This window comes from Pollachius pollachius, assembly GCF_949987615.1.
Source record: "Pollachius pollachius genome assembly, chromosome: 2".
NCBI lineage: Eukaryota > Metazoa > Chordata > Actinopteri > Gadiformes > Gadidae > Pollachius > Pollachius pollachius.
Window position 1 is genome coordinate 28,766,342 of NC_136935.1, and position 25,996 is coordinate 28,792,337.

At 40.9% G+C, this 25,996-nt stretch overlaps 2 protein-coding genes across 2 annotated transcripts; one reads left to right on the plus strand and one right to left on the minus strand.

The window, feature by feature from the left end:
- Positions 1–617: 617 nt before the first annotated feature.
- Positions 618–12,026, plus strand: hpgd (15-hydroxyprostaglandin dehydrogenase). Its single transcript, XM_079729332.1, has 7 exons — positions 618–932; positions 2,491–2,614; positions 4,446–4,552; positions 5,209–5,305; positions 9,016–9,092; positions 10,703–10,866; positions 11,394–12,026. The coding sequence occupies exons 1-7, from the start codon at positions 840–842 to the stop codon at positions 11,515–11,517; spliced, it is 786 nt and encodes a 261-aa protein (XP_079585458.1). The 5' UTR covers positions 618–839; the 3' UTR covers positions 11,518–12,026.
- Positions 12,027–12,169: 143 nt separating this feature from the next.
- On the minus strand, positions 12,170–25,711 carry cep44 (centrosomal protein 44). Its single transcript, XM_079729331.1, has 10 exons — positions 25,684–25,711; positions 25,416–25,533; positions 23,684–23,831; positions 23,089–23,232; positions 21,674–21,844; positions 21,018–21,269; positions 19,900–19,995; positions 19,597–19,695; positions 18,310–18,347; positions 12,170–12,857 (listed from the first exon to the last, which is right to left on the minus strand). The coding sequence occupies exons 2-10, from the start codon at positions 25,502–25,504 to the stop codon at positions 12,809–12,811; spliced, it is 1,086 nt and encodes a 361-aa protein (XP_079585457.1). The 5' UTR covers positions 25,505–25,533; positions 25,684–25,711; the 3' UTR covers positions 12,170–12,808.
- Positions 25,712–25,996: the final 285 nt, after the last annotated feature.

Below are 25,996 nucleotides of genomic sequence, written 5' to 3' on the forward strand. Positions count from 1 at the left end.
TGAAGGAAGCACATCAACCTTATCTATTTTGTGTTAACAAAGTGCAGAACACTAGCTCCATGTTTCATGGCAGAATCGAGGCGGCCCTCAACAAGGGTCAGAGAGAGGTGCCCGTAAACACCTTCCACCGGGCAGGGCAGCGCAGCGCATGTAATCTGTATTTACACAAAGCGTACACTAAGCCTTGTGCTGTTGCCATGGAAGCATAAGGGGGAAGTAAGCAAGATACATGCAGGAGATGAATTGAGGTATGTAACAGCTTAAAAAAGTTAGAGGGAAAAGCAACAAAAGCAGAGCTAATACGTGCACGAGAAGGCCATTGAGAGGCGCCTGGAACGAACACATAAACATATGTTTGTATAGAGTGATAGAAAGGGGAAGGAAATGATCACGTGGCTAAAAGAGAGAGAGACAGAGAGCGACAGGAGGAAGAAAGGAAAAGAGGGCGGGAAAGCAGCGCTGGTAAGAGAGATAGCACACACACACAAACCCACACACACACACACACACACACACACACACACACAGGAGTCATTACATGTAAAGTCTGTCAGATAAGGGAGTGCTGGGGAGAGATAAGGAAGGAGGGAGAGAGGGAGGGAGGGAGAGAGAGGGAGAGAGAGCGAGAGAGAGAGAGGGAGAGAGAGGGAGAGAGAGCGAGAGAGAGAGAGTGAGAGAGAGAGAGGGCAGTCACTCATTCCCAAGGAGAGCATCGACACAGCGGGAGTGAAACACATTTCAAGAAAAACATTTCTCCTGATCCAGAGTGAAACTATAGAGCGAGGGTTTGTACTGGGTTTGACTTCTCCCCTGAGCAAGCAGAGGCCAGCGGCCGGGAGATGTCGCTGAGCGGGAAGGTGGGACTGGTGACCGGGGGGGCCCAAGGCATCGGCCGTGCCGTGGTGGAGTCCCTTCTGGAGAGTTCAGTTAAGGTTAGTAACACACGGCTGGGACCCTAAGGCTCAGAGGCAGGCGGCAGTGTCCCGTCAACCAGGACTGTCACTCACAGCCCGGGTTGTGCATGCCTTTACCTTTTTACTAACAAGGCATTCTGTTAAGGAAAGGATATTTAATACTGACATACTGTGTTTGTTCAGTGCTTATAAAGAGACAATTGCTTCATTGGGCGTGATTGTAGTTCAATGTCTGCTAGTTTATGTGTGAGTGTGTAACACGTCTGAGATAGATGTGAAGTTAGGGGAATACGAGCTATTGGCCCGGATCGAGGCTGATCACTTACTGCTTGGCAGCACTTATTATTTTTGTATTTAGAAGAAATAGCTTTGCTGAATAAGACAACTTGTATATGACGGTTCTTTTTATTTTCGCTTATTAAACATTTGTCTTTGTTCAGCACTTGTATGGAGAAAGAGAAAGAGAAAGACAATCCTTCTATTTAAATGAAATATGTATTTGTTATTGTGAATTGAACCTATACATTCATAGTCAACTGAAAAACAACATTTTATAATCACATTTCAGACTACAGAACACTTATTTACTGGTAAGTTTGTTATAATGTATACAGCTAGGAGATATCAAATTCTAAAAACAAACTAAAAAGTAATTTGTGAGTGCAAGTAAAAAAATACTAAAATGACCAGGAGTTCCCCCCATATAAATCTACCTTACAGTCCATATACTGGTCGGCTGTTTTGGTTACCTTAGAAAATACCACAATGCGCTGATGTTTCCAGTACATGGATATTAGATGTATTGCTACTATGACAAATTATGTATAGAAAGTTGGAAACTTTGGCACAATTGATTTAATCAGTGGTTAGTCAGTGGTGCACTGCATTTCCAGTTTGAGCAGATTCAAAGCATGATAGCGGTTGTGTCTGACATAACAAAGTTTCAAAAATGTCAACAGGAAATAGTCTGTATAATATACCTTTACTTCACAACACACATAACTGGTTTTTGGGCCATTTGATTGTCTCTGCAGGCGTGGCCTGTAAAAACACTGCTAGACACAATATCAACAAGGCCTTTGGTGAAAACTGGTTTCAATCATGGTAGCTCCGTTTGCCAAGAAAAGAATAGACACTTATTGACAATTGTGTAAGTCATTTCAAACTTAGACATGATTTTAAATTGATACTGAAGTTAATATAAATGTGATTTGGCAATTGTACTTTGAAATGTGATATATTCTGTAACTGGAACTCACTCCAGGTCTTCGCGGTTCTCCAATTTGGAGTGTAGCCTGTGGTTGTGGTCAGCCTCACGTGTCAGTGTCTTAAGGTAAAAGTATATTCTGCTGAATGACTACATGTCCGTCAGTATGGCTGCCTAGACAAAGCGGCGGATGGAGGAGATGCAAAGTTCAGGTCATTAGCCTTGCTTCTGACAAGCACGTCTGCACGTTCACGCTACATTAATACTTCATCTTATCTCTATTCGTCTCTTTCTGTTGTTGTACTGCTGACAGAGGTAACCTATACAAACATATGAGAATGAATGTCTGTGTGTTTGGTCCTTCTGTAGGTGGCTGTGGTGGACCTGAACCAGGAGGTAGGCCGTGACTGCAAGGTCCAGCTGGAAGCTCGCTACGGAGAGGGGAACTGCACGTTTATTCAGTGTGACATCACAGACGGGGATAAACTCAAAGGTATTGGATTATATTATTCTTGCCAATATGCATCTGGCTTAGAGCCTTCTGCGCTGCTCTGATGTTTCTCTGTAAATCGATTGAAAAGAGGATATACCTGTCTATGATGAACGTTACTATGTTGTTGGAGCGATGATGTACAGAAACATGATTTCACTGTCAGTAAACCCGCTCTGATTGGCGTGTTGATTTACGAGCTGACTTTGCAAAATCTCGCTAAAGGTTGATAACATAGCAAAGACATGAAACTTCAAGTATGCCTATCTAGTGATATACCAACACTTTCCATCTTGCAGTAAAGATGCGTCAGGAAAGGCAGTGTCTAAAAACAAAACAGGGTTTCTTTGTCTGTTGAGGAATTAGGGAATGCCCGCAAGCTAACTGAGGAATGCTGTTTCACCCAAAGGTCTGCTCTGCTGTTCTCAGTTCACAGAGAAAACAGAACAAGGTGTGTGCATGTGTGTGTGTGAGAGAGTGTGTGTGTTTAGACTTTGCACATGAATCCAGTTTATAAAGATGAACGATGTTCCGCTGTTTGTAAATATTTAATAAGTGTATACATGCATGTGAACTCTTGTGTAAGCTTGTGAGGTTATGTGTGTGTGAGGTATTTGTACTTTCTTTTTTCCACTTTATTCTACATTTCTAATTTCCGTTCAATGTATCTGTCTTATTTTGTCAGTTTAGAAAAGGATTACGATTATGACCATGTCTGCCAAGAACTAGACCACTTTAGATTTTACAAAGAGGTTATTGCATAATCAAATATAATACATAGTCATAATCCCATGGTCATGTGATTTTTATTTTCAGGACAATTTATTCAGACATGGCTGGCATAGTTCTATGTTGTTTTATTTCTTCTGATTTCAGACATGCCAAATATAACAATCCAAAGCAGGATTATTTATCTGCAATAAGAACCGCAGACTATTTCGGTGTTATTGCTTTCCAAAAGCAGTCACAGAGCTTCCTGTATACGTTCAGTCTGGCTGAAGTCAGGGTTCAGGGGGAAGAAACCATCTTCTTTTAAAAACGTCTATCAAGTTACAGCAAGATGATGAACTACCACCACGTATGCAGCATTGCATCACATCAAAGCATGGGGTGTATTCTGTAGGCCATAGCTACACCATTGGTCTGGAACTTGTAATGTGCTATAGAACAGCAGTTTAATTTGATGAAAAGAAGCGTTTACCTATCAAATAGTGAGGTTAGTTTAAGACTTGTGCAGAGGAGAAAAACACTTTTGTGTTATTGGTAAAACAACATTCATTTACTTGGGTGCCACATGTGCATTGGCTTGTGCAGAGTGGGATTATTGTGCACACATGAATGTTTTGGTGCAAATCCTCAAGCCCCGGAAATATTTGAAGGTGCCTAGACTGCACCTGTGCTTCAAGTTTATACAAGCATAAGTATATCACTGAGTGAATGCATTTGCTAAATGAATGCCCATGTAAACTTGTACAGCAGTGTGTTTGGTCCTAATTGTTGGGTGTCCTAGTGTGGAATGCAAATGGCACAGGTAAAGACACATACTGGATCTACTCCCTCTGGTTCGGCTTCATTCATTGTTTGAGGTTTACCTGAAAAGATTAGATCAACGTTTTGCTGGACTTAGCCTTTATTCTTCAGTATTTGTAGATATTTGATAGTTGTTCTTATTCTCTATTCATTTCCGAAATCTGTCAAGAAAGTTTCCTGCAATTAGGGCTCATTCAGATGATTCAATAGTCTGAAATTACTCACAGAAGCCCTTTCGTTGAGGAATAAATGATCATGTTACAGTTTACTGGTTTGTTCTTCTCTTTTGTCTCTATTGCCGTAGATGCCTTCCAAAGAACCGTGGACCAGTATGGCCAGCTGGACATTGTGGTAAACAACGCTGGCATCAACAATGAGAACGACTGGGAAAAGACTATACAAGTCAATTTGGTAAATTACGACATGTTATCCACTGGCCTTTTGAAATTATGTTTAACATACAAAAAAAAACTCAGAGCCAATCATCCCCCCTAAAATAGAACACAAAAACCTCTGAAAATATTGAAATAAATGGATATTTTATACAGGCAGAGTAGGCCTATGGCTAGAGTTCTCAAACATCGTTATTAATCCTTCGGTTGTATAATTATACATTAAAAAAAGTTAATGTCATTGCAGCCATCAGGCCTATCATCCTACCTTATCTCCTTAGGAAGCCCATGTAAACTACGTGGCCTTTCCTTTTGTAACCCCTCAAATGAAAAACCCTGCAGCCTGTCTGGGGCTTGATATCTCCTAATATCTTGATGTATTAATATCTCCTAACTCGGTAGGCCTAACGGCCCCAATACATAGATGCAAATGCAAGACGCAATTTGAGAGGAAACTAATGTTTAGGGTTCTATGTGTCAAGGCACTGGTAGTCGCACTCTCGCACATTTAGCCACATTATAAAATGCGTCCTTAATATAAGTATCCCCCCCGCGCCTCTTTATTCGCCATTTGTATTTCCTATAACGACTGCTATCACCTGCAGTGACTGATTCATTGTGATTTCTACTTTGGTAATGCAAATGTCTGATTCTGAGAGTACTCTGTCTGTGCAGACGTCAGTCGTTAAGGGAACCTATCTCGCTCTGGACCACATGAGCAAAGAACACGGCAAGAAAGGCGGGGTCGTTATCAATGTATCCTCCATGGCAGGTAAAACACACACACACACACAAAGGTAAAAGATAACACACGTCTGCATGCATTATAACTGCACCTTGCCCTCTGGAGGTCACCTGACAGGACAGACTCAAGGCATGGCTTTGTCATGGAACCAGACTGGGTTTGTCTACATGTGTACTGGATCATCCCATCTTGATGATCCAGTGTTCTGTGAGTTCTGAGCCACATTGGCACAGAACTCTCTTCATGAGCAGGTTCCATTTCCTGAACAGTGGCAGCAGTGAGGGGCTGACCCACCATGTAAACCATAATAGCTTATATAGCTCATAAGCAGCCTCATCATGATTTTCTACCGTGCCATTGTAGAGAGCATCATTAGATATGGGATCACCTCATGGTTTGGCAACCTAACCGTTAAGCTAAAAAGCAAACTGGCCGGCATGCACAAAACAGCAAAGAAAATAATTTCCAACTCCCACACACCCACTCTTCCCTTAATATGAAACCCTGCCATCAGGGAGAAGACTCTGTGTGCCGCTATGCAAATCTAACCGTCTTAAATTATCATTTGTCCCAGCCTCCATTAAGCTGACGAACAATGTGCAATAGAATAATGTGCAATAAATAGGTTACCACTTTAGCAGATAGTACTTTAGCACATAGCACTCTATCAATAAGTTCTAGTGCAATAAACACTTGCACTTTATCCCCATGCTGTAGATTTCTATGCTATACAGCAAGGTGCAATTTAAGTCTATCAAGCTCCATGTTCTCGATGTTAAAATGTTGGTTTGTCTGGTTGTGTTTGTGTCTGTGGTTGTGTTTTTGTTCTGTTGTACTCTGTGTAGGTTAAGAAAGCAATGATGCACTGTGCCCAAGACAAATTTCCCCACGGGGACAATAAAGTTGAACTTTGACCTTGACCTTGATGCTGACAGCTAGTCTGGCTATTGACAGACCAAGCTCAATCGTAGATTGCACGTTGGTCTGGGGAAGCTGCCTTCATTTCCTTCAGTACAAGAGGCGTGATCAACAGGCCTAGTTCAACTGACTCTGTACGCGATTGGCTGCTTGCCGTCCCTTCCCTGTTGTCATTGTGTTAAACCAGCAAATAGCGCGCCAAGGGGAACAGCCAGCTTGGTGATTGGCTCCCGCGGAAACGTATCGGAAGCAGAAAGAAATGTATTGCTCTTCTCCAGACCCTTGTGCAGGAGGAACTCAAATTGCCGTCAGAATAGGCGGAGCTAACCAGTCTAGCTGACAGCAGGCTTACAAAGTTTTTTCTAAACATGCAAATGTCCTCCAGATAGATGAATACAAAACAGACGTGAATGAGGATGAGTTGAGGACAGACGGGGGCATTCACACAAAGGCTGTCATCACTCTGGACTATTGCAGTGACCAAAACGCTGTGAGGAAACAGAGCGGGCAGCTTCAGTACCACAGACAGCGTCCGCTCTCAAGCACTGCCCCACAGAGCCCTTGTGCCACACACACACGCACGCACGCACGCACGCACGCACGCACGCAGGCAGGCAGGCAGGCACACACACACACACACACACACACACATACACACACACACACACACACACACTCCAATGTTCACAGTTGGAATGTTGAATGTCACACTCAAGTTAAAGGTTTAGCTGAGCATTGAGTTAGGTACAAAGCAAGGCAGGTTTTACTTACTTAGTTACTTATCAGTCTGTGAAAAGAATATACTTGAAGGCATATGGTTTGCCAATTTGTGTGATACCGGTTTGTGAATAATAAGCACTCAATGTGGTAATGGAGTAAGATAGATTTAACATGGGGTTAAAAGTTCAATACTTGACAAAATGTCACACACTTTACAAGAAACTTGATGAAATGCGCTGCAGTTTGGTTATCAGCATTGTGTCATCCGGCTTTATATTGTGAGAGGATGTATTTCTGTCTGCTCCTCTCGCAGTCTCCCACCCCCTCAATGCTTATCCAACCTTTCCCCCACATATTTGGCTTAGAAAACTTTCTCTCTGGCTGGATTTGAGACTCAAGCACAAAGGAATTGCCTCTCCAGGCATTAGATTAGATCTTAGTTATGATAGTTAACAGCGTGTTTTATTCCTTTCACAAGATTATGTCTCTTGTGTAAAACAAACAAAAAATAGTTGAAATTTATTCAATTAAAAGGACAATTTGATGAAATAAAAAAGAAAAATGAAATACGGTACCAAGTGAACTTGAATTAACTCTTTGTTCATTAAACAGAAAGAATGAATGGGCAAAGTTTAAGCCAACACCATTCAATCTCCCCTGCACTGCACCACTTGAAGCAGAGCAAACAGGGTACCTTCTGGCTTGTAGTTGACTAAAAATGGGTGCGATTTGTTTGCTTCTTTCCAAGAAAGTATTTCCTTTCAGGTCTTCGGGGAGTCCAGTCATTGATACCGTACTTATACCATGGACAATGAAATGAAGGGTTGTTAGTGTGGTGTTGAAAGAATACTGAAGACTTTACTAAACTATGTTTTTGTTATAAAGTATTCTGTTTTGCAGCCTACATGGTGTGGCCTCAGTACATCTCCTTAACTAAAACCTTCGCCTTCTTATCTTTCTCTTATTATTGATTCAATTTACCACTTAACGTTATCAGCCTTATGTTAGTCAGATAAACAAACGACTAAATTATTGGCCTATATATCGTCTTTAGGCCTACAGCATAGCCTGTATTAGAGCATGGTTATAGAAGGCAGCTGGCAGCAGTAGTCTACTGAAACGTAAAGTACTGACACATTCTACTGAATGCTAATGGAGCTGCTTGCAGGGAGAATTCATATTTCAGATTCTGCCTAAAACAATAGAAGGACGTTTACAACATTATTAAGCTTTGGAAACGTTGATAGCGCTTGGACATTTTATGAGCAGATTTAGCTTTTTGAAATAACTACATCTAACTAAAACACCCAATCATCCTTTAAATAGTCAGTGTTAGTGTTGTTAAAATCAAGGTTTGAGGTCATTGTCCTCAAAACCTGAACTTTTCGGAGTTCCTGTAAAACCAAGTAGATGGTAGTATTCAACATTGTTTTGTGCTTGTCTCTGCATGTTTTGTTCGTGTGTGTGTGTGTGTGTGTGTGTGTGTGTGTTTGTGTGTAATAAATGTATCAACTTGTTAATGTTAATGTGGGTAATCATTAATGCTTGCATCAGTGAAGATGTTGCTGTTTGTTAATAGAACGTTATGGGACTGACAATGTTTTGATTCATAATCTTGGCATATTCAAATGTTCACATCATAATATCCCTCCCCTAAAATGAATTGAATTATCTAAATAGAACACATGGGTCATTAAATGATTCATGTGTGTGTATAAATATGTAGCAAGAGCAATAACGATAATGCAATTACTACAATAGTTTAATATACAATTAGTCCAATTATTATACACAAGGTTAATGCAAATAGCCCTCAGGTATATAAGGATACTATTGGAGTACAATATCCTGTCAAACCTTTTGACAGTAACCATTTTAAGATAAAGTAGTTGTTTCCAACATTTTATCTTGTTTCACATTGAAATGAAAATGAAATTTAGTTTCAATGACATTCATTAGAAGATGCCCAGATGAAGCATCCCTATTCATATTCAACAAGGTTAACTTTTTATTTGATATGCATCTACTGCTCATACCCACACATCTTATCAGATTCAAGACAAAGCCTTTCCTTGTGTTTGTTTTCCTTTGTAATCCAGCATTCCTGCATTCTCCACATCAGCCTGTCTACACGGCGACCAAATACGGAGTCATCGGTTTCACCAGAGCAATAGCGGTTGGTAAAACACACACACACACACACACACACACACACACACACACGCAGAGGAAGTCTGGTCATGTTCAGGTTTCGATGTGTTTCGTCTATCATCACAACTCGTCGTGAACCACCCCTTTCTCCACCTGTGTGTCCTGGAGACCCACGGTTGGAAATACCAGGCTGATGATAGGGAAGCTCAGCTACTGCTACTGTACCCAATGGTCCCTCTCCCAGTGATAGTCTGCAGCCTGGTGGCTCCCAGCAGCCTCCCAGCTGCTGCAGCCCACCGTTTATAACACGCCATTCACAGCTAAGACAGCTGCTTATTATTCAACTCTCTCACAGCACCAGTGAACCCTGCACTCATGTATTTACTATGGTTTATGGAAGTAGTTGCAGTCTGGACTTTTCAGTTTGCAAAAGGCAGTCTTCTCTTTTCTTTGATATTTGCATTAAATATGCTGAGGATCTATAGATCCAGCCAACAAACTTATGATATCCCTGCAGATCCACCAATGAGAATCTCCAATAGACACAGGTGCCTAGAGGCAGACTGAAACCTAAACAGTAGGGTTACTTAAAAGCCCTAAAGGACAAAAAGTTACTTATTGTCTACCCTCCACCCTTCATTTCTTACAACAGAATAACAATAAAGGGTAACATTGAACTATAATGGTACATTAATTAACCATTAATTAACAATAGTACTATTCATTCAAGCATGAACTTACAATTGAATTGCTGCTTTGACTTTTGATAATGAATGGTAAATGATTGTACCTGTTCTATAAACAAATAATGTTGGATGTTGTCATGGATATTTACATTAAGCATGTATCTTCCTCTGTGGTAAATGTTTCCTGTCGTGTTATGTTGTTCCACATTGCCGTTCCTAGCACTGTTCCTGGACCACACCGTGGGAGCGGTTCAAAAGCCCTTTCCTGATGCTGAAGACTTGATCACTCAATCACTAATCATCAAGCACATGGAAAAGACAAATTTGCAATCTTGTTACCACATTTTTTAGCGTATGCCGCTAAATCAACCAAACGATGTAAATATGGGTAAGGGCTAGGGTTAGGCTCATCAAAAAGGAAGTACAGCTATAAGACCGTTTGTCTAGTCACGTCATCAAAGAGTTGCTCAAATACTTTCTTTCAGGAAACCCTGATCCTCGTATCCTCGTTCCCAAGACGGTTGTGTGGCCTGATGGAGCCTCTCGTCTAGCCTGTTAAGCAGCTAAACAATGGGAACGGCGGGATAAATGACGAATGGTGTTAGCATCTGGAGAGCAGGGAGTGTGAGTCAAATCACCATAGATGGACTATTGGAGTCCAGGATTACAGAAAGAGGCCATTCTGGGCGGCTGCTGCTCAGGGTGTTTTCTGCAGGACACAAACTCCATGTTAGTTGTGTTAAAGACAGGAGACTAATCCAATAGAAGATCATCTATTACCGATCTCTTGAGATTGATGGCAAGTCGAGAGATGTCAGTATTAATTATCTTTACAACTGCCAAATCTTCTGTTGTTCGAATCCACAGCCATGAAAAGAAGCATGAGGCATGGTCGGATTAAGGTTTGTTTGACATGTTTTTGTTCCTGTGTGTACATGGATCTGTCCAGGACGCCTCGTTGCTGGGAGACTATGGAGTCCGGATCAACGTCCTCTGCCCTGCGTTTGTCAACACAGCCCTGCTGCACTCGGTGGAGAACGAGGACAACATGGGGAAGTTTGTGAAGTTCAAGGATGACTTCAAACAGAGCATGAAGAAGTTTGGAGTACTGCAGTGAGTTTATACACAAGCACAAAGAGAGTGGTTTTAATAACCCTCAACTTATCCCAGCTGCACTTCACTCATAGAAAGCAAACCATTATGCGCTCCCCCCTCTATCGTGGCACTCCTCCAAGTGCCACACTAGTCAATGATTCACCCTGCTGAAACCAGTCCAGTCGGTACATTAACACACCTTACCTGAGGGTCAGTGATTGCACCAACCGCCTTTTCCCTTACCTTCCTAAATAATACAAAGCATACAAAAAAAATTATCTATTTAAAAAAATGATTTGATAACATAAGCCCTACAAATGACATTCAGTCGTATCCAATTAAAAACATATTTTCCACCAACCGGATGTAAAAATAGATGTGCGTTGATAGACTGCAGCCCTACCCTTGTTTTGTTTTCTCTGTTCTTGATTGGCTGAGATAAACAGGAAAAACAGCAGACAACAATGTTCTATTGCACGGCCCAGAGCCTAACCCCCATTTCCTCCTGCCACTGAGCTGACTCCTCCCCTCCCTCCTGTTTGAAGGCCTTCGCTGGTTGCAGAAGGGGTGATGAGGCTGATAACAGACAGCGGACTGAACGGCGCTGTGATGAAGATCACGTGCTCCAAGGGAATCCACTTTCACACATATGAACCTCCGTCCGCCTGAGCCCCACTGACTCACTGCTCCTGTCACAGCCAGCCGCTACTGCGGCAGGTCTCACATCAGTGGGATGGTTTCAATATCAATACACTGATGTGATCTGTAGCGTATCGTTTCCAAAAGGAAATATATTTACACACGTGTCCATAAAGACAACATTAACACAATAGAAGGCCCATGTCTCTAATAACCATATGGAATATTGAATGAATCAAATCTTCTCAGACACAAAATACAGAGCGAATACATAAATACATTTACACTTGAGGCCAGGTAAAACCCATATCACACTTGTTAGCTTTTTCTTTCCTCTTTATTCTTTATTGCAGATACAATGCATAACGTATGTTATACAAGTATAAAAGTTTACCTTTGCTTATGAGATGCAGTTTTCGTGTTTTGATAATGCTTTACGGAAATACGTTTATCAGGCTTACATCCACAGTAATTATTTATTAAAGACAAACAAGTGGAGTAATAATTTAACTGTTTTAATAAATTCATTGTTGACTAACGCTATTGTGTGTTGTTACAATTTGTATTGTACGTTGTATAAGAAATTGTATTGTATTTATCAAAGTCAATAATGTGTGTCTGCTCGAAGTTTTCAGATATTGGCTTTTAGGCCTTCTGGACTTAGTGTGTAATCTGATCTCCTGTTCGAGATCATCTGAAGCTTCTGCAGAGCTGCCACACTCCCCAAGCTCTCAATTACCCTTTTTAAGTTTTCCAATTTCCTTTACTGCCAACCACCACTTTTTGTTGAGTTTCAAAAGTTCAAAAATAGAAAATGTATACATTTCTTTCAAGTTTAGCAAAACGCTAAAATGTAAGTCCATCAAGTCAACAACCGACTAATAAATACCTTGTTAAATGAATCAAAACAAATTGAAGTCTCAGATACTTGGTATAATCAAGGATATATAGGTAACACATGGTCAATAAAGTAAATAAAACCTTTCAATAATTGCAGTGTATTAAAGCTAAGCATCATAAGGAATGTTGTGTATCTATTTGAAAGTATAAGCTGAAATATGCTGTGTATACTTGTTGTTGCATAAATTATATTTTAATGCATGCAGGGTTTTGGGCTGATAAAATAACCATTGAAATAAGGTTAAAACGATTTAATCATAAATAAATAATATTAGACATTGAATTAATTCCCTTGCTTCTAACAGTCTTATACAATGCTAGTTTAAAGAGGTATAATTCTAAAAGTTGTATTTTATTAGACCTTAGGCACATGGTGGAATAACATTAATTATAATAAAGGTTTGAGATGATAATTGTAGAGTTATATGGAGACATCAGAAATCTTCAGCAGGCTTGAGGTATTTTTCATCCTGTGGCATACACACAGAAAAAAATGTTTAACATATAATAATCATAAAATCAACCTTTTGCAGATATCAAAAGTAAGTTGTTCAATTGGCTTTAATTGCATAGAAGTGGTTTAAATAAAATAAGATGTGCCCTCCTTCAAGCACATCTTATGCATACTCAATAGACCAATGCTGTTTAGGTCTCTTTTGCTCCCACTCTAAGGACTGGGAGCAGTCAACAGATGGAATTCATATGCTGAGCAGCAAGCTAGTCATGGCAGCTAAAGTAAACAATAATGTGTTTTACAGTCAAGCCAAGGGGATTACACCATCTCCTCAAGTGTCCAGTTATGTGACCTAATAATGATGCATAGACCTGGACGAGGCCAAGTGTCTTCATTAGGTCTGCAGGGCTTCCAACCGCTTCTAAATGATTGGCCGTCTCCAAAATAAAATGGAATTTCACAATAGAAGGCAGAGAAAATACACATGAAGACAATGTGCTCATCTGTTGATTCATGTCAGAATCATTATCTAATTGAACAGAAATAGTCTTTATAAAAACTCTAGTCCAATATATTATAAATACAATATACCATTGAATATCTCTGTAATCCAGACGGAGAGTTCTGGTCTGTGTGATAACTGACGTCATCACGGCTGATCAAACAGAAACAACATGATTGCTCCCGCAGTGGATCAATAGAACAAAGCTGCACCGGTCAGTTTAACACCACAGTGAAATTGCCTTGCAGAAAGAGACTTTGCCCCCGTGCAAGGGTTGTCTGCATGTGAGCGTAATACCTGCCTGTTGCGATTTGTGTATCGTGGCCACTAAAGACACATTTTACTGGACCATAGAGTGATTAAAGCACAGGGCCCCATCAGCGGCCCCAGTGGGTCTAGTGGCTTTAACTGCTACGACCTGACCGGTGGTCGCCTCGTTCCTGCCCTGGAGAATTTAGGTTTCACACTGCTCCTGCCTCACTTGGGACTCATCAGTGCATCTATTCTGATTGGTTTGACTGTTAATCACATGTGCAGGCACAGCCTTAAGGCCCATTCACACCCTACGGTAAATACGGAAAGGGACCCTTTCGTCCGGTCCCTGGGGTCCTTTCGTCCGTCAGTGGGTCCGTCACCTCTGAGCTTACGAATCCGGAGTGCTCCGGGAGAAACGGAGCAATACCAACGGAAATCGAGGCGGCAGTAAAGAGTCAGAAGTCCAACCATTCACGAAAATTGAGAGAGAGTAGTTGTGGGGGGACGTGCGACGTCTGGCCTGCAGGGGGAGTATGGACAGGTTGGGACTGCACGGGATTGGCTGGGGGGATTGGACCTGGTGGTGAGCAGGTGTCTGCACTCAGGTCAATCAGGGAGGGTGTACTTATGTGCCTGCTTTCTGTTATAGTAGGGGAAGGAAAACCCGGAGCACGGACCCCCGAGATCCCGCACGAGGGAAACCCACACGAGTCCAGCCAGAGAGAGACATTGTGGGAACGAACCCCTTTTTTCGTTACCGTTTCGAGTTTTGTGTTCTCGTTTAAAAACAATAAAAGAAACCTCCCGCTGAGGGACAGCAACCCTGCCTGCTCGCCTTTGTGCATTTGTGGACCTGTTACAGTAGTATAATATCTGATTTGTATATATATATATATATATATATATATAGTATTTAACGTTTTATACTTATATTATACTATATAGGCTCCCTGACCTTTTTATTTTATTGTTCACCTGCTTTGGCAATGGCGCAACATTTTGAGGAGGGAATCTGTGCCTTGGTGTGTCACATACCACCGCCGCGTAGGCCTACACGTTTTGCGCCTTTTTTTTGCAGATTTCGAATGACACAAAGCAAAATCATCTCCTCTACAGATGGCATGTTTGCGTTTGTCAATGCCGGTAATTTGCGACACGGGTTGGAGCGCAGAAGTAGGTGACACAGTAAGACAGGCTGGTTGCAGGGTTCATTGTAGAAGACATGCTTCCCCTGTCGACTATTGAATCACCCAGATTTAGAAAAATACTAGATAAAATACCCGCGACTCGCAAGCCAACATCCAACAGGAAAACATTTTCCCATTACCTGAACAAGTGTTATACCGACATGGAATCGAAGCTCAGAATAATTTTCGAGTCCTGGATCATGTGTCCACCACCGCAGACATTTGGTCCGCCAACAACAAAAGTTACTTAGGATTTAGGAATGACTACTTTAAAACTTGAGAAGGCTGATCTTGCCTGCAAGAGGGTTTGAGGAAGACACACTTACGATGTCATATCTTGTGAAATAGATCAGGTTCATTCAGCCTTTGGACCAAATAAAGTAACAGCATGTGTCAGAGCTTCGAGCTCTGAGCTCTGAGCTGGGTCCTCGGCCGTACGCAGACGGAGCAGAGGTCCAGCTCTGAGCTCTGAGCTGGATCCGTGGCTAAGTAATTTCGGACGCAAGCTAAATATAATGCGGACCACGTCAATTGCCTTTTATCGTCATGAGATGAGGCAAGTTGACAGTGGGTAGGTCATTAAAGGCAGTAGGTCATTAAGGGCAGTGGGGCTTTAAAGGCAGAAGATCATTAAGGGCAGTAGGTCATTAAAGGCAGTAGGTCATTAAGGCCCAGCAGATCATTAAGGCCCAGTAGATAATTAAGGCCAGTGGGTCATTAAGGGCAGTGGGTCTTTAAGGGCAGTAGGTCATTAAGGGCAGTAGGTCATCAAGGCCAGTAGGTCATTAAGGGCAGTAGGTCATTAAAGGCAGTGGGTCTTTAAGGGCAGTAGGTCATTAAGGGCAGTAGGTCATTAAAGGCAGTGGGTCTTTAAGGGCACTAGGCCATTAAGGGCAGTGAGTCATTAAGGCCAGTAAGTCATTAAGGGCCGGTAGGTCATTAAGGGCCGGTAGGTCATTAAGGGTAGTAGGTCATTAAGGCCAGTAGGTCATAAAGGGTAGTAGGTCATTAAGGCCAGTAGGTAATTAAGGGCAGTAAGTCATTAAGGCCAGTAGGTCTTTAAAGGTCCCATGGCATGAAAATTTCACTTTATGAGGTTTTCTAACATTAATATGAGTTCCCCTAGCCTGCCTATGGTCCCCCAGTAGCTAGCTCAGACGGGCCAGGTTACCTCCCCTTCTCTGCTTTGCCCGCCCAGAGAATTTGGCCCGCCAATGAGACAATGATCTACCTGATCTATCTGAGACAATGACTGTTGTACACTTCTTTGTTATTTGGATAACCGTTCTGCTGTTGGTGTCAATTCTAATTTTAACCAATTGTAGTTTACTTGTATATAGGAAATGCACTTTGATCAACAGATCAAAAGTATCTCATATAATAACATAAAGAATACCACATTTTATGAATCCACAATCACACTGATTTGTTTTTACAATTTGTAAAAACATTTAGATAAAAGGCATGTGGCTTTCTGGGATATCTTTTAAGGCCCTGACAAACCAACCAGATCGGTCGTCGGACATTCTGGCGAGCTCGGTGACCTGAGTCTGTTCGGTGTGTGCTGTGTGATCAGCCGTCGTCAAAGCCGTCTGTGATCTTTTCAAGCCTGTCTGGGTTGAATTGGCCATGACCAAATCGGTCCGACTGCCTTTTCTGCTGACGATTGGCAGTCGGAATGGTGTGTCCGGGCCATTAGGTGTTCTGGCACTAAACCTATGGTCTTGTTTTGAACGTATGCCTGACTGATGTCAGTTTCTGCTAGCCCTAGATTAGACCAAATGTGAGAGCGGCACAGGATAATTGCTGGCCAAAGAAGACACCCTTCAGACAGATGCTGGCAGATTTGCCATCTGATTGATATGAGTGAAATCCAGCAGAGTAGGCCCCGGGGCTGAACCTCACAGGGCCCCTCTGGAGCCAGCAGACAGGACCTCCAGCAGGGTGGGCCCCTCTGGTGCCAGCATACAGGACCACCAGCAGAGTGGCACCTCTAGAGCCAGCAGACAGGATCCCCAGCAGAGTGGGCCCCGGGGCTGATCCTTACAGGGCCCCTCTGGAGCAAGCAGACAGGACGCTCTGAGAAGGGCGTGCTCTTTGAGTGCAGCAAAACATGTGCACTCGTGCAAAAGATTGGGATGGGCTGGTCTAGGCCAAAAAAAACATACTATTTAGATAAGGCTTAAGTCCCCGATCCACCAAGGGCAACAATGAAAGCATCCTCGGTATTATTGAGATTTGGTTTGTTCATTCAGAAATGAAAAAAAATGTTTTGATTCTTTGTTTATCAGCAGTGCTCAGGCAGGGTTCGAATTACGGGGGGGTTTGGGGGGGGTCTGACCCACTCGAATGGGATTTGGACCCCCCCAAAAGGGACTAAAACGACAGTTTGGGGGATACTGAAATACTTGATTTAGTATTAAATTTACAAGTGTTTGGTTATGTAGTATTTCTCAATCTGTGCTCATCATGCAAGGAATAATCTAATGTCATACAATTTCAAACACCCCTTCAGTGGACTGTACCATTTCTGCACCTTCAGCGTCTTTTGTTTACTTGACATCACTCTTGCTCCAATACGAAACACCGGCGGCACTTACAGCGATGCAGGTTATGTGTGTTTGTCGTTACCAATAGAGCTGCGAGGAAAGATACGGTATCAAGGTGAAGGTTCTTTATGAGTTGTGGAAAATATCTAGGTATTAGCCTACTCTCCTACTTTTTGTCAAAAACAATATATTGCCTTATAGTTTATAGATTTAGTGATATTATGTACGTCCTTTATTTCAGTTAGGGGAGTAAGCAAATTGATTTCAATGCCAGGAGAAGGGGAATTATGTCCATGCGTAACATAGCGTTTATGTTCTGCAATCGTCTCTGTAATAAAGCATTGATCGTCACTGTTGGTGTTGGTCCGAAGAAGGCCCATGATGTATGGACATTGTAACGTCAGTGAGGTTGGTTCAGTATTCACTTGTTGTCAGTCACGTCAGTTAGCCTGATCACCACATTCATCGTGCCGCTGCCCCAACTTGCAGGTCACGTGAATGAGCAATCGCGAAAATGCTCCCATAATTCTTTCTTGATTAAGTTGGTGTTTTTGTTGTTTCCCCAATATATCTGATAGCATGTTTTTCTTTTTAGAATTAGCTACCTGTCATAGGCATTTTATACAATTTCAGAAGAATGTACCTGGCATAGGCATTTTGTACAATTTCAGAAGAATGTAGGCTACACATCACAAGTGTGTAATGATGTAGGCATGGATATAGAGGCAGGGCTTTCTAATGATGCCATCGGCCTCTCAGTGGAAATGCTGACCCCTATTTTTTTGCTTTGGACACTTAGTAACCCTGTAATGCTGGTAACCCTGTTCTTTGAGTGAGGAAAGACTAGAAACCACAATGTCTGTCCTTGTGGAATCTCTAGAAGACACTATAATATGGCAGAAAATGTATGGATTTGAAGTAATCTACAAAAAGTGTTCTTATACTCTTCAACAAATGATCAGTATTAGAACTCACATGCTGGTTATCCTCTCCAGCCTGTCCTGTAGATCGTCCTATGAAGAAAAAGAAAGAAAACAATGAAACATCCACACTTATGCGTGATAGTCTAGTTTCAATTGCCATACTTTGTGCTCCCTTTGAATACATATCCACATACATTACAGCATTCTCAAATACATTCTTGGCCCACCCGCTATGAAAAAAAGAGATAATTGAATTATTTCAGCTTGGGTCTTAACCACTGCCCTGTAACAATGTGTGGGCTTCTGTTGTTTTGAAACGTCAGCTTCACCACCCCTTGTTTACAACAGTAAATAAGACTACACTACGGAGCCCCGGAGGTGACATAGGAGTCATTGTTTAATAAAGCATGCATGTGTTTTATAACTCGCACGCACACTTTAGTAAGATGCACGCGTGCTTTAAGTATATTGGTTCGGTCTGGTCCGTCTCCACACGCCGATTGCCCTACGTCTTTGTTACCCAGTTCCTCCCTGTTTTTGAGACTCAACTGATCTAGCCACATCTAATGTCTTGAGAATCTTTTCAATTACTATTCATTTTTCCATTTTGGGGATTTTTTATCAATTGAGATGAAAATAGAGTGAATCAATTTATTCCAACACCTTGAATGAGAAACCAATCCTCATGGAACATGCATATGAAATGTGAAATGAATAAATCCCCTGAAAGAAGAGGTTTCCCATTTTACCAATAGTACTACTACTATAAAACTAGGCCTTGAATAATCTCCCATCTTTATTCAGAACCTGAACAACTAACCCCTGCGTTTGACATGCAACCCCTTCTTTCACATTATTAATGTGTTTACGTTGAGAATTATATGAGCCCTTCACTCACATGTGATTATAATTATTGCGGTGTGCTTCATTGTCAAATACTTCAATCAATACTGTTGACCTGAAATGTGTTGAAGGGTTCCAAAAAATACAACTATAAAAAGGCCAATGAGTCCCTGACAAAAGTAAAATCATCTTGCTGATTCCACAAGTATAGAGTATACTCCATCTACAACACATTTAGTCTTTACAAAGCCAATAAGGTGAGGACCTAATAAATGGCCATTCAAGTAAGCCATTTGTAATGCATGTCTTTTAATTATTCTGTGCTTTACTGGCATCGGTTTTCAAGGTCTCCTTTAATGTGTGGTAGCACGCAACCGTAGAGAGTTGTGCATACTTTACATGCGACTGCATACTATAACTGCTACTGCAGAGTGGTGCATACTGTACTTTTGGTGGATACTCTACCTGCTAGCATACAGATTTGTGTATATTGTACCTTCTGCAGACAGGAGATAGGAGGACTGAAGGTTAGTGATGAGGGCTGGACTTGGGTTACTGCCTGTTTGTGCTCATAACTTCCTTCCAGGGGACCTCTCTGAGGAACATGTAAACAGCACATGTCATCAAATATTTCTTTAAATCATTTTTTATTTCATTTCATTGTCTTTCCTTTGATTCTTTATGCACTGCATTTAAACAGCAAACCTGTTTATCTAGTTTATAGATTAACAGGTCTGCTCTTCACATTAGATTCTGGTATGTGACCAAATACAACAAAACCAATGATTTACATTTATACCTGGATACTGGCAAGTTCTAGTTTAGTTTCCAACAACAAAACTCTGCTATGAAGATTGTCCCAGGTCTCTTTTGAAATGGTAACAAGGTCTTGATTCTGAAATACAAAAGATGACCAATATGAGCATGCTTGTATTGTGATTAAATGATTTCAATGTTAATCAGGTAATGCAGGGCAAAACAACTTATCAAACAGCGTTTCGTGCACATGCTGGTTTACAATAGAATCTTCAATATTTCTTCACAAACATCTTCTGGACTGTTTCTATAGGTTAAATTTTGTCATTAGGCACACACTAGTGGCATAAGGTCGAGAATTATCAATCAAGCCTGTATATAATATTGGACAAGTATAAAAGTGCTTCATGGCCAAGTTTTTAGTGAGAACTTGACAGAGTGAAGAGTTCAAACTAATGGGCTAACTAAAAGCTACATGACAAGGAAAAATTCAGAACTAGGATAAACAAAGGATTGCCATCTGGAGAGCAATGAGCGGAGCAGAATGGATACCAACGTGTCGTTTTTGTAGAACATCATTTGCACGTTTGTCTTAACCGTTAATACCCCAATATTGGAAGTAGAGCTTTCTCAACCAATTCTAACGTTGTCTCGGAAGTGTCAAAGGATCATTTGGAGTGGGTAGTGACAGCAAACATTTACCAGTGGGTGGTTAATGCATATTTTCCTGGTTCATCGTAGATAACCACTTGGGCCTGATTAGAAACTAAATTAACACATGCTACCCATACATGTTTTACTGAAGCAAGAGGCTTTTACAAAGCCCTTAGGAGTCTTGTTGTGCCACCTAGTGGTACCTAGTTATGCTAACATTACGGTTCTGCAGTCCTAAAGTTGAATCTCACACAAACACAAATGTTTCTTGTTTGTTTGTCTTCTATACTCTTAAACTGACTAGTGTGTCATTCTTTCAAAGCTAACAAATTAATTACCTAATTGGTTTCAAATCCTGTCTTTTTGCCAACCATTCTGTGAAGTTTGTTCTACTCTGCAACAAACTCTCAAACGAGGCATTTTGACGAAATCCTAACTACAGCAACTTTTATAAGGGCAAAGTAAAGGCACAGAGCAAGAGAACCGCAAAAGAAAAGTGAGGAATACCTTATATGGGCATCCGCAGGCCGTCCCTTTCTCCAGATGCGTCTCCAGTTTAGCCAAGCGCGTTTCAAGCATAGAAAGCTTTTCTAGAGCAAGAGGAAGGCCCTCTAACCGGGTTCCCAATGTAGAAAGCCTTTCTAGGGCCATAGGGAGGCTCTCTAACTGGGTTCCCAGTGTAGGAAGCTTCTCTAGGACCAGAGCAAAGCTCTCTAAACTGTCTTCCAGGGATGAAACCCGCTCTTCCACAGGTGGGACCTGCACAGGTGAGAAAGACTGAGCTAGATTAAGCGATGAGACGTTTTCTCTGTTCAAACAGGGTTAGACAACCACTAACATAACCACCGCCGGAGGTGGTGCACACTCAATCTAGATTAACGATTCTTATCTAGATGGAAACTTTCAACTCTAGAGTCATCAAGTCACCTGCTTAGCTCCCACATCCCCAGTTCTCAACCAATATAGAGCACAGTCATATTACAAATTAAGTCATTCAAAGATTACTAAAGATAAAGTAAATGATTGAATATTTAAATTTCTCTGGCATATCGCTGTGCTGTGCCAATTTGTTTACAATTCCTAGCTCCTACGAATATATTATTTAACATGATTAGTGACGTTAGCCAAAGCAATGCAAAGAATAAGCAGAATCACACATTTACCTGGGATCTCCTTTTATCTGGGAGCTCCTTGTCTTCTTTCCCTTCATTCATCCGTTGACCATTCAGAGTACCAGGAGAGTTCAGAGGCCCATCGTTTTCCTTATTACAGCAGTGTCTGGATAAAGGCTGGGCGTCTGCTGCAGTTTTCCCGGAATAGGGTTCTTTACACAACTGGGGAAAGTAAAAGTATTGCATCAAGCCTATTAGCAAGTATTGCATGCATTGTTAATCATATTGATTATCCACACACACACACACACACACACACACACACACGCACACACACACACTTTGTGACTAGTACTGTCTGACATTTACTTTAATCTTTAAACACATGACACTTACTGAATTGTTTGTGTTACGTGGCACAATAACTTTCATTCTATTGAATTATTAGTCAATAATTCAATAAATTATTGACTTCTTCCCTGTGTCAAACCTTCTTCCCTGTGTCAATGAGGGCTGGGTATCGTGGCCAATTTCCCAAATCGATTCGATTTCGATTCATAAGGTTCTGAATCGATTAATCACGATTCGATTCAATTCAATCTGCTCTTAAATAATGAAAATGGCTCAACTGTGTTACAAAATACAAATGTACTTTATTTTTTCTCTTCATCTAAAACAAAAGGAAAAATTAAGTGCAAACTTGTTAATTGGACAGTTTAAACTTGAGCTGTAAACAAAACTGTCTCAAGTCTCAAAAGGGCAATTTTGAAATTAGAAAGGAATTGCAAGTGAAAGTGTACTTGAACTACAACATTTCATCACTGCAAATTGCATTAAGGCATTGTTTATTAAAGTGCAAAAATAATAATAATGGTAACAAAACTAAAAAAAAAAAATAATAAAAAATAATAATAATCGATCTCATGCCCTATGAATCAATATTGCAAAATTTAAATGAAATCGATCCAAAATCGATTAAATCGATATTTTTACCCAGACCAGTGTCAATACAACACGTAATTTTCAGATGATTACATCCATTATGTTCCACCAGCCGAGGGCCGATAGATTGGACAGGAAAAATACTGAAGGGTTAAAAATCATGGTAAACCAATTACAATCTACTAAGCAATTATTTTAATGTGAGTTTATAAAAAATTAGTAAGAATACATATTTTGGACCCTGCAGGCTTGGCATCCCAGTTCAACAGTTTCAGTCTGTGAACTAGTCCTGAAGGTTACCAGACTACAAAGATCCTGTCACAACATTTACTTTTATGCAGCATGATTGCCAGCTGCATTGTGTACCAAAATATATCTGGTGTGTTAAGATGATGATGTTGACAGCCAATCATTCTCTGATCCATTGAGCTTCAACAAGTGCTCCCCTCTTTCCCCACAAACATTAAAATATCAATAACAAAATAAGCCCCTTCTTCAATGACACAGTGAACACACACACGTACCTTTTCCTTTTTCAGCTGCTTATGCCGTTGCAAGACAAGGTTAATAATGTCACAGATAACAGCTATTTTACTTTGAGAGAAACCACACTGTAGGAACTGCTGCTTGGTAAGTACGGGTTTGTACTGGAAGACATCCCTCAGCACCTGTTTCCAGACATAACAACTGTGTGTTAATGCTAATTTCCTGTTAGGAATGTCTATAATAGGTTTAATGTTGTAATCGAACAATACAATTTGTTTGAATTGCTACTTATTTTAATATTGCATCTATTCACATTAGGACATATAATAATGCAAGTGAGATTTTGAACTTTCATCACGGATATGCTGTTACAATTGCCTTATATGGCTTGTATGTATACATCTAATGATTTCAATGAGTAGTGAAAACGTCCTAAATTGTTTTAAAAGATCTTAAATAAGGCTAAAGACCCTAAGGGGTTAATGGGATCTTCAGTAGGTTCCATTGCATGTGATGTTATGCCATGCATCTTACTTTCCTTTCTCAATTGCTGTAGAGACTTGAAATAAAGTAATCAAGATAAATGACACTGTCTCCTATGGTTCTGAGGAAAACAGTAGCACCGGTAGATACCTTATAAACAGTGTCGGTGAATCGAAGATCAGTTTTTCCAGTGAGCTCGAACTCTGCCGTGATCAACTGTGCAGTGAGGAGGGGGGAGAACGTTGTCAAGCTGAAGTCCACTATTGGTAGGAATGCTGATGGATCTCCTTTGGATAAGCTGCTCCCAATAGAAACACATAGTGGGAGAGAAAACCAAGTTACAAATTAAAAACACCAGAATAAACAAGTCGCTTTGGAAAAAAAAAACGCTCGAAAGTTAAAAAAAAAAAAAAAAAAAAAAAAAAAGACTGATTTCCTGATATTTACAAAAAAATGACTGTTTTAACACAAGAAAATAACATTATTTTTTTATTGGACAGGCATCCAATACAATTGAATATATATATCAGGATTTCCAAGCAGATGTTTAAAGTTTCCATGGCATGTTACTTTATGGATGCATTAGGCCCCGTTTGCACGAGGACGCTTGCGGGTAAAAACAACAAAATATTTTATCGGAAGTGCCTTTCGTTTAGACGGTGACGGCGTTTTGGGGGCTTAAAAACGCAAAAATCTGAAACCAGAGTGGAAGCCGGCCCACTCTGGTTTCAGATTTTTGAACTTTTTTAAACTTGCAGGAGTCTTTCCATGAAATGTACAGGATATGTACAGATATTATTAGTGAACAGAGAAGGATCTGTAATTATGTTTTGGTTTTCGCGGCGCAGATAAGAGAAGAAAGAAGATTCTACGCATGCGCTCAGACATGGCGGTGTTGTGTGATAGTGTATCACAGCACCACCTAGCCGCCTCACATGCAAACCCAATCGAATTCGACACACATTTTGCGTCACCGTATGCAAAAAAAAAAATATATATATATATATATATATATATATATATATATATATATAAAGCCCAATACATAGTTATGTCATCTTATGTTAAAACGCAATTAAGGTGTAGATAGACGTTTCATTTGTAGTAGCTAGTTGGCAACTCTGCAGAAGCAGCTCCATGTTTTGCTTGTAATATCAACAACTTCCCAGATGCGGTCAGGGAATATCAGCAGAAGCTCCCAGCAGCTGGAGAAGGGACATCTCACCTCCCAGCTTCACCCCTCTCTAAGGCATGCACGTTCAGACAATTATGTGTGGTCTCTGTATAAATGATAATACACTGCCATGTTGTGTTGCAGTTACACCTTGTTGCTAATTAAATGTAGGTATTAGTAAAATGGCATAACGTCTATTTGTACAGTGCTACTTGTATGCAGTAGAATAGATGACGTAATGCAGTGGTGTAACAGTAAGGATGTACTGTATGTTTACATATTTTGCATGGAAAAACATTGCTTCATAGGTCTAATCTAACTTCTTAACGTTCTCCAATGCTCTTAATGACAAATGCTAATCCTGCCTATGGCACCGACATGGTGAGAGCAAGCCCTGCTCCCGTCTTTTGAACAACAACTCTTGACCCTCTCCCAGGTGACAGACTGGGACTTTACCAAGCCAGTCTACAGTATAGTACAGCACTACAGCCTCCCACTAAATATATAGAGCTAGATGTCCAGCAGGGTATTTGACACCATCGCCTCAGACTAAACAAACTTAAAAAAGGGGTGGAAAAAATCTAGGTACGTGTTCTTGAATATATATGAATAACATAACAGTTAAAAGTCCAGCCAATAATTTCAAATCCAACTATCGCACTTATATCCCACTTAATTGTATGTTCCTACAGTGGGCTGCAGACCTACCCGTTGTAATCGACGTCTCTTGGATACTTCATAGCCCGCAACAACGGATCCAGTTTACGGAGAGCACCTTTTAAATCACCGGTGGACATCGTTCAACGGTCGAGGCAGGGCCAATGTCCTTTAAAGCAATGAAAGATTCAATTCCGTTTAGGCCTCTTAGTTGTTTCACAGTTTAGCGTCACTCTTGGGTTATGTCAGATATGTAGAGAGGCTGCTCACTGTTAAACATGTACAGGCCTACCCTATGAAAGGCAACAGTTGGACTCACCCAGGCGGACACAGCGATACGTTTGTTTTCCGCGGTGAAAATAACCGGAAGCGCTTCTTTCTACGTCACAGCACGCACCGGCTCCACGCCCCGATACGCGATTTTACTTTGTTAATTATTTTTATTTATTGTAGAATAAAAATAAATATTTTATGATTATTTTACATTAATAATGTGTGTGTGTGTGTGTGTGTGTGTGTGTGTGTGTGTGTGTGTGTGTGTGTGTGTGTGAGACAAGAGCCGCCCCTCTTGTCTCACACACACACACGCACGCACACACACATACACACGCACGCGCGCACACACACACACA

What these genes read in the sequence shown, in the direction of transcription:
- hpgd (XM_079729332.1), top strand. Translation starts at nt 840, where the DNA reads ATGTCGCTGAGCGGGAAGGTGGGACTGGTGACCGGGGGGGCCCAAGGC. An exon ending in TTCTGGAGAGTTCAGTTAAG is followed by an intron (nt 933 to 2,490) that starts GTTAGTAACACA and finishes GTCCTTCTGTAG; the next exon opens with GTGGCTGTGGTGGACCTGAA. An exon ending in GTTTCACCAGAGCAATAGCG is followed by an intron (nt 9,093 to 10,702) that starts GTTGGTAAAACA and finishes GGATCTGTCCAG; the next exon opens with GACGCCTCGTTGCTGGGAGA.
- cep44 (XM_079729331.1), bottom strand. Translation starts at nt 25,504, where the DNA reads ATGTCCACCGGTGATTTAAAAGGTGCTCTCCGTAAACTGGATCCGTTG. An exon ending in TCACCGACACTGTTTATAAG is followed by an intron (nt 23,233 to 23,683) that starts GTATCTACCGGT and finishes GTCTGGAAACAG; the next exon opens with GTGCTGAGGGATGTCTTCCA. An exon ending in CTGGAGAGGATAACCAGCAT is followed by an intron (nt 12,858 to 18,309) that starts GTGAGTTCTAAT and finishes TGTATGCCACAG; the next exon opens with GATGAAAAATACCTCAAGCC.